This window comes from Silurus aristotelis (genome assembly GCF_946808225.1).
Source record: "Silurus aristotelis genome assembly, chromosome: 20".
In the NCBI taxonomy this organism is placed as follows: Eukaryota; Metazoa; Chordata; class Actinopteri; order Siluriformes; family Siluridae; genus Silurus; species Silurus aristotelis.
Window position 1 is genome coordinate 4,454,189 of NC_139593.1, and position 11,798 is coordinate 4,465,986.

General features: G+C 45.7%; 1 protein-coding gene across 4 annotated transcripts; it reads right to left on the bottom strand.

The window, feature by feature from the left end:
* Window positions 1-858: 858 nt before the first annotated feature.
* tnpo2b (transportin 2b) lies at window positions 859-11,786 on the bottom strand. 4 transcript variants are annotated; one of them, XM_083522750.1, is made up of 26 exons: window positions 11,531-11,784; window positions 11,278-11,358; window positions 9,512-9,611; window positions 8,966-9,041; window positions 8,569-8,718; window positions 8,318-8,424; window positions 8,015-8,148; window positions 7,532-7,613; window positions 7,260-7,382; window positions 6,957-7,075; window positions 6,662-6,722; window positions 6,139-6,310; window positions 5,756-5,908; window positions 5,328-5,553; window positions 5,012-5,183; window positions 4,802-4,888; window positions 3,828-3,935; window positions 3,579-3,737; window positions 3,385-3,472; window positions 3,170-3,268; window positions 2,958-3,053; window positions 2,625-2,700; window positions 2,397-2,496; window positions 2,006-2,080; window positions 1,729-1,877; window positions 859-1,600 (listed from the first exon to the last, which is right to left on the bottom strand). In XM_083522750.1, the coding sequence occupies exons 3-25, from the start codon at window positions 9,608-9,610 to the stop codon at window positions 1,770-1,772; spliced, it is 2,670 nt and encodes an 889-aa protein (XP_083378876.1). In that variant the 5' UTR covers window position 9,611; window positions 11,278-11,358; window positions 11,531-11,784; the 3' UTR covers window positions 859-1,600; window positions 1,729-1,769. The 4 variants fall into 4 exon arrangements, with proteins under 4 accessions (XP_083378876.1, XP_083378874.1, XP_083378875.1 ...); XM_083522748.1 differs by having other exon boundaries at window positions 3,579-3,935; window positions 11,531-11,786; XM_083522749.1 differs by lacking the exon at window positions 11,278-11,358.
* Window positions 11,787-11,798: the final 12 nt, after the last annotated feature.

An 11,798-nucleotide genomic window follows, 5' to 3' on the forward strand; every position in this document is an offset into this window, starting at 1 on the left:
AAAACCAAGCAAAAAAAAATAAAAACACAACGCAGCTAAGAACAATTACTGACCAGTTACAGCAAACCTGTTACGCAAATCCACAGCCGTCGTTTATATTTACTCATTTTATTATCTATTTATCTTATTCTGTTTTAAATTATTTACTTAAATCAGGGTTGGGTTTTTTTTTTTTTTCTTTCGCAATTCGAAAACGTGCGGATCGTAGCTGGTCACGAAAAAAAAAAAGAAAAAAAAAAAGAGAAAAAAACGAACCGCCAATTTTTGTCTGGTTTGAACTTTTGTTACCTTTAACGTGGATCTGCTCCGAAAAAATATCCACTCTATCATGATCCTGGAATCAAATCCTCAATGATTACAAGTAATATTTATAATTTGGGGGGAAAAACAATAGAGGAGTGACGTGAACGTATTTTTTCACGTTCCAGCGTCGCGGCTAAACTACATGGTAGTCAATGAGTGGAATTCGTTCTAAGCTAAGCGAGTAAAAGTGTTTTTTTTTATTTATTTATTTTTTTTAATCAGGATCAGAGCACAGTATAGCGACAAGCGTATTTTAATAGTAACATATAGATATATATGGGGGAGGGGGGGGGCTACAAAAACAATTTTGTATTTTTCTTATTATTTAGCGTAACGCGTGATTCAGGTGATGATTCGCCGAACTTTTATAGCACATCGTTTCAGTGGGCGGAGTCTAAACGTAAGAACCACCCCCACCCAAAAAAAAAAAAAAAAACACGATACTAGCTAGCGAATGTTATCTATAAAACAGCGCCTTTAGTGCAATGAAAAAAAATCCTAAGCAGCTCTCGTTTTGATCTCAAAAAAGAAAAGATTTCAGTTTTTTTCTGTAAAAAAAAACAAACAAAAAAAAGAATGACGGTCAGTGCACGGTTCGTCTAGACTTTCCGAAACAAGCAATTACACGCACGCAAAAAGTTACAATTACGAACATACGATCGGACCGAAACGAGTAGTGAGAAGAAAACCTGGTGAAGCAGAGAAATGAAAAATAAAATAACAGCGACTCATTGGAGAGAAAGAAAGTAAACAAACAAAAAACCCCAGAAACAGAATTGGTAATATAATGCCAGCGTCTCCTCCTCGATTTTTGCAAATCCGTTATTTTTTTTATTTTTTTGGTGGTTTGCTTGTGATGGGATTTTCTCATGATTCCCCTCCCCCCCCCCACCCAACAGATCGCTCTCTAGCGCCTATCCTTCATTGTAGTATTAATACGTTGGTCCGCCTCCCTTTATTTATTTGTTTGTTATTAACCGTACTAAACCCCCCCCCCTCCCTCCCCCCTTGCTCGTTACGTGCTCCCTCTGATGGTTGTTTTACGCTATCGTCCTTTCGTCCCCGCTACGTGGTGTTTTAGGTCTACCCCCCCTGCGATTGGGTGCATTCTGTAGTTAACTAGAGGAGTTCCCCTCCCCCCTCCCATCCCTCCCGCCCACCCTCATGGAGACACACACAGGGTCGTGGGGGCTGTCCGTCAGGCGGAGCGGCCAATCGCGTCCCTCTCCCCCACGATCAGGGCAGTGCAATACACAGATGGATGAGTTCCCCCCCGGTAACCCTCCTAAAGATTCATCTGTCAGAGAGAGAGAGAGAGAGAGAGAAAGAGAGAGAGAGAGAGAGAGAGAGAGAGAGAGAGAGAGAGATTGATTAGAACCAGGATCTGTACAGGTATAAGGTGTAAACGAGGGGGCGGGGCTTCACCTGACGGCGCGTCTTCGTGCCGCGTGTGTGTAGGGTGGGTTCTACACGCCGTAGCATGCGGAGAGACGCTCTTTCAGGATTGGAGGGAACTGCTCCGAGAACTGCTGCCAGTTCTCCTCCCCGACCTGGTCCTTAAAACCGTGCAGGATCTACACACACACACACACACAGAGACACTTATAAAACACTGACACACACTCTGATATGACTGCTCTACCTGAATCTAATGAAAATTTATTTTAATAAACCATTTAATTATATTATATTTTATTATTACCTTATAGAACATTTCTCTGAGGTCTTCTTTTGGATTGACCCAGGAGGCCACAGCATCACAGAAGAAGATAAAATCCTGAGAGAAGGAGAAGAGAGAGAGAGAGAGAGAGAGAGAGAGAGAGAGAGAGAGAGAGAGAGAGAGAGAGAGAGAGAGAGAGAGAGAGGAAAAAGTGTGAGAGACAGAAAAAAAAAAGTGGGACAGATAATGGGACCGAGAAAAACAAAAAACAAGAGGGGGATAGAGAAAGAGAGAGAGGGACAAAAAAAAAAGGAAACAAGAGAGAGAGAGAGAGAGAGAGAGAGAGAGAGAGAGAGAGAGAGAGAATGAGTTAGATGAGATAAAGAAAGATGTAGAGAGAGATGGACAGATTTTTCTTTTTTCTTTTTCTCACCTGCACCACACCTCCAGGATTGACCCCGATCATCACACAGATGCCCCTGAAGGCGGAGTCTTTTTCCTCGTTATCTCGGATGTTCCTCAGAGACGTGCACCTGTGCGCGCGCACACGCACGCACACACACACACGCACACACACACGCACACACACACAGAGCATTATAACCCTTGTTAGACACCTCTGGTGTAAACACGTCTGGCGTGCGAAGAAGATGAAACTCACCAGGGCCGAATGAACTGCTGCAGCATCGGAGCCACTTCCTGTGGACACACGTACCCCAACCGACCTATCGTGATAGCTGGAGGTGAAAAGAGGGAGGGAGTCAAAAACATACAATGTTGGTAAGGAGTGTGTGTATGTACAGGAGTGTGTGTGTGTACAGGAGCGTGTCTGTGTGTAAAGATGTGTACTGAAGTACATAGAAAGGGGTCTGTTTGGTTGTGTATTAGAGTGTATAGGAGTGTGTATTAGAGTGTGTACAGGAGTGAATACAGATGTTTATAGAAGTGTGTTCTTAAAAAAAAAAAAAAAAAAAAAAAAAGTGTGATGCTGTACCGGTGTTCTCCAGCAGGGTTTTGGGAGTGTTTGGTCTATTAATGATCTCCACCAGATGATGAAGAACCAGAGCCACGTATGGCTGCATCTCCACACCTGATCAACACACACACACACACACACACACACACACACACACACACACACACACAGCCATGTGTTAATCCTCAGAATAACCAGGTTATAAACAGACGCTTTAAAACACGACTCACCCATCTGCATGCAGATCTCTCCGATGGCCCATGTGGCGTTATTACACACCGAGATGAACTCAGGGTTCAGATTTGTTCCCAAAATCGGCATGAACTCGGCTGCGCACACACACACACACACACACACACCAAGTGCCAAAAAGGAAAAGAAATGAGACAGTGCATTAAACATTAATAGTGAACACGGTTATGGAAATGTGTGTGTGGTATCTTACCAATGCAGGGTTTCACATGAGGAAAGCAGGCTTTAGTCAGATCACCCAGCAGAGCAAATGAACTCTGTCTCACCTCTGGCATTGTGTCCTACACACACACACACACACACACACACTTTCTTTAGTTTTGTTGGTATTGTGGGATTTTATTTTATCAAAAATATTTTTGTTGTGGATGTTTAACACGCATGTACCTGCATGCACTGGAAGAGGAGGGTCATGATGTTGCTACGGGCGACCAGCTGTTCGACGTGACCCCCGAGACCCTCGGCCAACCCACTGAGCAGATCCAGAGCCACAATCATAAAGTCCTTATCGGGAGCCTCGTACTGATCCGGCTGCTGGCTGTACATCTGCGGGCGCGCACGCACACGTTTCATTATACACGTCAAGAACTTCATATATCCACACGTGTGTTTTGTGTGTAAGGTACACACACTCACCATAGCCTGAGCGAGGGTTTTCTGCACCAGCGTGACACAGCGCTGATACACAGGCTCACAGTAGGGCAGGAAGCCGCTCTGCAGCGCCGTCGCCACCGACGACAAACACTACAGAGAAAAAAAACACACACCTAAGTTTTGGACCTGACTGCAGAACCGCCATCTGGTACGTTTAGAAAACTGAGAGTTAATCAAAAGCACCACAAACCCCTACCCCTTCTCTGACTCCGCCCCCTGGTGTCCATGAAAACTATATAAATGGGCAAATAAGATTGCAGTACTCCAAACCAGTGGTCCAGACTTATTGTAGAGTGTGAAATATATAACACCGCCCTCTTCAGGCCATAGTGTGAACTGTTACGGTGATCTTATATAAAAGTTGATAAAAAAAAAACAATAATAAAAACCATCATCATCAATCTCAGGAACCTGTGACATATTTTACATTTGACTCCGTATTGATCGCTCACTCTAGTTGAATATCTGTTCATCCAATTCGTCCCTTTATCTCTTCATCTATCCTCCCATCCACCAATCCATCCATCCGTCAATTTCTTATCCATAAATCAATCCTTGTGTCCACTGATCATTTTAACTATTTATCCAATTCACTTCTTTCTGTCCACCAGTCCCCTTCTATTATATCAATTCGTCCAAGACTAGTCTATCCATCTGTCCCCTTCTGTCCATCTTTCCAAATGTCTGTCGATTTCTCCACTCATCTTCTGTGGCACGCAGTACAATGTACAATCATTGATATAGGAAATTATCTATCCAACCAATCGGTCCGTCCTGTAGTTCACCAGTCATTCAGCATATCCATCATCTCTAAATCAACTCGTTTATCTGTCCTGTCTCTCGTTATCCACTTTGCAGAGTTGATATTGCTCTGGTTCTCCAATCATCAGTCCATTTATTCCAAAATAAAAAAAGAACTAAAGAAAAATGACAGTCTATCTGTTTGGGTGTCTCACCTCCAGCAGGGGGAAAAGGTCTTTATCCTCGTCCTTCAGCTCGTTCCATTTTTGGATCAGAGGAGGCATCAGCTTCTGAATGTACTCCTATACACAGAGCAGAAACATCAACCGACCAAACAACTTTAAACCCATTTACTCATTTCATTTACAGACTCAATAACAAGATGATCTGTGTGTGTGTGTGTGTGTGTGTGTGTGAGAGAGTACCGGCTGGTTGAGATGATGTCCCACAGAGTCAGCAAGGGTCCCAATGGCGTCGTAGAGGATGAGAAGGTTCTTGTGCTGGTATTTTCCAAACGCAAAAACCAGAGTGTCCAGGATGAAGCTGAGGTAGGGGACGAGCTCGGTGCAGGCCTCCTCCTCCAGAGTGGCAAACGCACTAACAACGAGAAATGGGGGGAAGAACATGCCGTGAGAGGGGGTAGAGATGGAAAGAGAAGGAGATATAAGTGGGAGCACGTTTATCTACCACTTATCTCTCTCTCTTACATCACAGATCACACACAAACCCACACACACACACCTGCACGCAGCCTCCTGCACCCTCTTGTTGCCGTCGAGGATGCGCTTGAGCAGCTCAGTCATGAGAGGTTTGAGGTGGGCATCGGGCGGTTGGCTCACCACCCAGTGGGCATAGCGGCTCAGTGTCCAGCAGGCGATGGAGCGAACCAGAGCTTTTTTATCACACAGACACTGGATCAGGTGAGGGATCAACTCAGGCAGGTACTGGACCATGCCCTGCATACAGCCTGAGAGAGAGAGAGAGAGAGAGAGAGAGAGCGAGAGAGCGAGAGAGCGAGAGAGAGAGAGAGAGAGAGAGAGAGAGAGAGAGAGAGAGAGAGAGAGAGCGAGAATACACTATTAGATTTACATTAAATCAAATCAGTTCAAACAGCAGCATCTACTGGTTTAATGTTTTTAGGTGTGTGTGTGTAAAATGGAGATACACACCTTCAGCAATGGCCCCCAGCACAAGAATTCCTGACTCTTTGATGACCCAGTCTGGGTGAAACAGAAGTCCTTTTAACAGGGGCAGCAGGTGGGGCAAAAGCTCTTCACGGAACACGTTAGCAAGAACGTCCAGGGCTGCTGCAGAACACTTACCTACACACACACACACACACACACACACACACACACACACACACACACACACGGCATCATTCCTCGACATACACTAATAGACCCAGAAGTATGTCCTGTGCCAGTCCCAGTAAAGGAGGTGTAAGCTATGTTTGTCAGTCCTAGTGAAGGAGGCGTGGCCTGTGCCTCACAATCTCTCTCACACACACACTCACACCCTTCACTCTTCCTCCCATTTCCTCACTACTCACGCAAATTCCAGTCAGACAGAGTGTCGTCGTCATCATCCTCGTCTTCGTCGATGTCCTCGTCCTCCTGTCCCTCTCCTCCTTCATGCTGCAGTGTGACGGTGCGAGACTTGTGGAAACGTGGCTTTATGTCCTGCTCACTGTCGGGGACCGTGTCATCCTCCTCCACATCACCCTGCACGGACACAGAGACAAAGAGAGACAAAGAGAGACAAAGAGAGACAAAGAGAGACAATGAGAGAATAAGAGAGACAATGAGAGAATAAGAGAGACAATGAGAGAATAAGAGAGACAATGAGAGAATAAGAGAGACAATGAGAGAATAAGAGAGACAATGAGAGAATGAGAGAGACAATGAGAGAGACAATGAGAGAGACAATGAGAGAGACAATGAGAGAGACAATGAGAGAGACAATGAGAGAGACAATGAGAGAGACAATGAGAGACAGATGCAGGAAGATAATGAAGACAATAGACGTCTTAAAGACAGTGTTTGTGTGTAAGTGACACTGAAACACTCGCTCACCTTCAGCAGGATGATGTCGATCTCAGAGTACTTCATCCCGTTAACCAGGATGGGAATAAGTCTAAACACACACACACACACACACACACACACACTTTAAACACTGTTTCTGAGCATAATTAAATATATATATTGGTTTTGTCGTTTATAATTTATAGATAATGAAATAAATAAACAGGTAGAGATCTGAGGCTTGAGGAATTAATATTGTGACATAATAAAATGGACCGTACCACTGTACAAGATTTAGGGGTCGGGGGTAGAAGGGAGGGGAGAAGATCAATAGGGTACTCACTGGACCAGGTGACCTGATAGAGCTTCTTTACAGATGGGCTGTTCAGCCAGAGTGAGCCAGAACTCACACGCCTCCAGAGCCACGTTCTCATCCGGGTCCTGAGTGCGCTGGAGCATGTACTGTGTGTGTGTGAGTGTGTGTGAGTGTGTGTGAGAGAGAGAAACAATAGTAAATGAGATTTACATAATAATGGATACCCAGGATAACTGTTATAGAGTTGGTGTGTGTGTGTGTGTGTGTGTGTGTGTGTGTGTGTGTGTGTGTGTGTGTGTGTGTGTGTGTGTGTGTGTTGGGGGCTCTCACCTGGATGATGCTGTGCATGTGAGGGATTAGGCGATCTATACGGACCTCCAGGAGCATCACCAGAGCCCTGCAGACGTTCTTCCTCACCTCAGAGTCTTCATCACCCGCCAGTGCAAACAGGGACTGAGATGGACACAAGGGTACACGTGCGTTCACACACACACACACACACACACACACACACACACACACACACACACACACACGTTTGTTCACAATGCTAACCCTAATAAAGTTTAAATCCTGACATTGTGTTGTGTTCAGATACACACCTCTATGAAGGTGTCAATGTTGTCCATCAGAGCCTGAGCTCGACTAATGATGAACTGATTCACACAGGCTATGGCATGAGACCTAGAGAGAGAGAGAGAGAGAGAGAGAGAGAGAGAGAGAGAGAGAGAGAGAGAGAGAGACAAAGTGTGAAATACAGTGTGTGAGTGAGACAGTGAGATGAGAAGAGTGAGACGAAGGAAGTGAATGGAACAGGCGGAGGGGAAGATTGGGGTGGGGCAGGGTGAGAGATACAGGATGAGAATGAGACAGAAATGAGACAGATAGAGGGTGGGCCGGAGTGAGACAGGCATTGGATAAGATGGTGAGTGGAACAATCAGAGAATGAGACAGGAAGAGGGTGAGACACGTGGAGGTTGAGACAGCCCGGGGGTGAGACATGCAGAGGTTGAGACAGGTGGGGGGGGGGGTCAAGACAGCCAGTTGGTGAGACAGGCGGGGGGGGGGGGGGGGGGGGGGGAGACCTGATTTTGGGGCTGCAGTGTTTGAAGAACTGCAGGAATTTGGGGATCATGATGTTGAGAGGGCGATTCAGAGCGTCGCTGTCCAGCAGCTCAGACGAGTCCTCACAGATCTTCTGTAATGCCCCGAACGAACCCTACACACACACACACACACACACCTTACAGTTATACATCATCAAACATACACCACACAAAAGTACCTAGGAGCATGTGCATGAATGAGAGAAAGAGTGTGTGAGTGTGTGTGTGTGTGTGTGTGTGTGTGTGTGTGTGTGTGTGTGTGTGTGCGCGCGCGCATGTTACCTCGCAGGTGTTGTAGTCCTCAGAGTTGAGCAGGTTACATAGCTGTGGCAGAAGCTCAGGCCATGTCTGCAGCTCACCTTTAGACGATATGGTGGTGATCAGAATACCTACACACACACACACACACACACACACACACACACACACACATTACTACACCCCTCTTGTTAGCAACAGTATCTAGGCAGAGGTATTACATGTTCAGGACTGTGCTCTTGATGAATAAACATCTCACACACACACACACACACCGATGGTGGCGCGGATGAGGGGTGACTGGTCTCCGATGTTGTTGAGACACTCCTGTTTGATGAAGTCGGCCACGGCAGGAGGGAAACTCTGATAGTGAGCCTTCACGTTGTTCTTCAAGATCAGACCACTGAGAGAGCGGGTCGGCTCATCTGTGGGCACGCACGCACGCACGCACGCACGCACGCACGCACGCACGCACGCACGCACGCACGCACGCACACACACACACACACACACACACACACACACACACACACACACACACACACACACACACACACACACACACACACACACACACACACACACACACACACACACACACACGACAGGTCAGATTAAAACTCATCTGAAACCCGTGTGAGCAGGAGATGAGAAGATCGAGGTGAGACTCACCTTCAGATTTGAGACTTGTGAGGACGAAGATGAGGTAATTGTTGAAGTCGGGGAACTGATTGAGCTGCTCCAGTTTCTGTCACCATGCAGGCTAAGGACATTTCACACAACAACCACCATCACAACACCCACCACCTTCATCACCACCATCACCGTCACCACAACAACACAAAATGAAACTAAAACAGTGAAAGAAAAGAAAATGCTTAGGATGCTACATGGGGACCTCAACCATCATCTCTCTTTTTTTATTCTCTGTTCTCTTTCTCTCTCGTTCACTACCATTCAGTTTCTCTCTCTTTCATTTTTCTCTCTCAATTCCTCTCCCTCAGTCTCACCATTTCTCAACTGTCTCCCTGTCTTCTCCTCACAAATCCTCTCAGTTCCTTCACTCCTCTGGGAAGATGTTCCACTAGATTTTGTGGAGATCCGTTCAGACACAAGGGTCTTCACCCCTCACCATGTTCTCACACTTAGACCCACCAATAGAGACACACGTGTCCTCCCTCCCTCCGTCTCTCTTTTCTTTTCTTTAGGAAAGGATACCTCCTGCACCGCTCTCTGCGTGGCCGTGTCTGGAGACTGTGAGTCCTTCAGCAGCAGGAGAACCTGCTGGAGGCTCTGCTCGTCCGGCTGCCACTCCATCCTGCCCTCACACACACATGCACACACACGCACCCACACACACACACACACACACACACGCGCACACACCCCCCACCCACACACGCACCCACATACAAAGACGAAGACGCACATGCACGCACGCAAATAAAACAGAAACACGGAAAACACACACAGAGGACGAATGAGTGCGCTAGACAGAGAACTCTACTCGAAATGATCAGCGATGCAACACATACACACACACACACACACACACACTCCGGATAAACCTTACACACACGCTTCACAGACAGCTCCAGCTACTGATGCTCCAGACTTAATGGACTGAGTGCCATGGTGTGGTGGGGTGGGGGGGGGGGGACAAACAAAACCGCAATGACTCAAATCAGAACCGGGTTCTTGTGACGAGACACGATGGAAGCGGGTGAAGAGGGTCGGGGATGGTTAATAACCGTAAGGATTGTAAAGGGCGGGCGGGGTGCGAATGCGAGCGCTGTAGACGCAGGGTCCTAAAACGAGCCGCTCGAAAGGGACGTGAACTGGTTTAAGGCATTGGCACAGAAGGTCATGAGTTCAAATCCCAGCACCACCAAGCTGGCACAGCTGAGCAAAGCCATTTACCCTCAAATGCCTTAATGCCTCCATACCGCTTTCGAACCTGGCGATAAAACGTCTACATGGTAATCACGTGTGGGGATTCAGACAAATCCAATCTAATTAATTGATTAATTGATTATGCAGTTTGGGCTCCTAATACAAGAATTCGGGGTGAAGTTCAATCCTAAAATTTTATTCTGAGGCGAAATACGAGTCGTACATACGTGTATTATCATAAAAAACTAATATATAATATATAATGTTTATTTTATATGGAGATATAATTCACTATAAATCCTGACAGCATGAGTGTCAGAGGTGCGCAATGGTACAGTCCATTGTAGGGGTGTCCGGAAATCCAAGTGCATTTCTAACCGAATTCAGTTGCACCAAAATGTTTTTGGTTTCTTTTTGTTGATTTTATATCACACAATATCACGTTTTAGAAATCCCCAGATGATCGATTTTTACTTTATGATAATGTGTTGATGGACAAAAAAAACCGGACACCCCTCCATCATTCGCCCTCTGTTTATACACCGTGCGGGTTCGTAAACAGGGATATTTCATCGTGTTCATTATGGATTTATATCGTATTTGAGGCTGGTTATAAAAGGTGTTATATCCCAGAAGTGTCATTTCGACTGGGATTAAATCTTGATAACTGATCACTGTTGATCGGATTGTGTGTGAAGAGCAATCAATCACAGCAACAAGTCGTTTATTGCTCTATTATGTGCACAAATGCGCGTAATTGTGAGTCTTTCTTTTTTATATATATAAAGAATCGCCCTTATAAACGATCTGATTGTGTATGCAAATCACGACACTACCCGGTTTTTTTTTTTTTATCTGGCGAGGCCGGAAAAAAAGGGGGCAGCGTTACATACATCTTAATATTTATTTCCCACCCGTATTGGGATAAGTCAAAATCCTGTGTGCTCATTGGCTAGCGCTGCGTGATTGACGCTGATTTAATCCAATCAGCTTCTCGCGCATCACTGGGAGGAGGCGGTACTCTGTGGGAATACGGGTGCGAAGTAAAACATAACGGGGGGGGGGGGGCTAATTTGCGGTGTTTGGCTAACCTGGTTAGCTGGATATGAAACCTACGTAGGGGTAATGTGTCAAAAAACCAGGCAATATGCGACGCCAAGTTAGTGACATAACTATAAAACATATAAAACGACAAAAATAAATAAAAAATAAAAAAGACAGAGAAGAAACAGTGCGTTCGGTGATTGCCTTCAAATCCATGATGAAGAAGAGAGAGCTAGCTAGCCGCGGCTAAATCGGCTAAACTAGCTAACATGTTGAAAGTGCCGCCAAAGGCGCTTTTACCTGATGACGCGGATTTGCCTCTTTTTTTCTTTTTTTTTAATCTTCTTTTTCTTCTTTTTGTGTTAGTTTTATGAGATTGCAGTTGATCTCAAAACATAGGTTGAAATATCCCCCGTTCTCAATCTCGCTCTCTCTCAATCTCGTCAGATTGGTACTTATTCAATCGCCAGCGCGATTTCTTTTTTTTTTTCTTGTGGTGCATAGGAACGCACCGTGTCTGCTTCCGGCTTCCGTAGCGTGACGTTCTATCCTCGTCAGCCAATCAGCG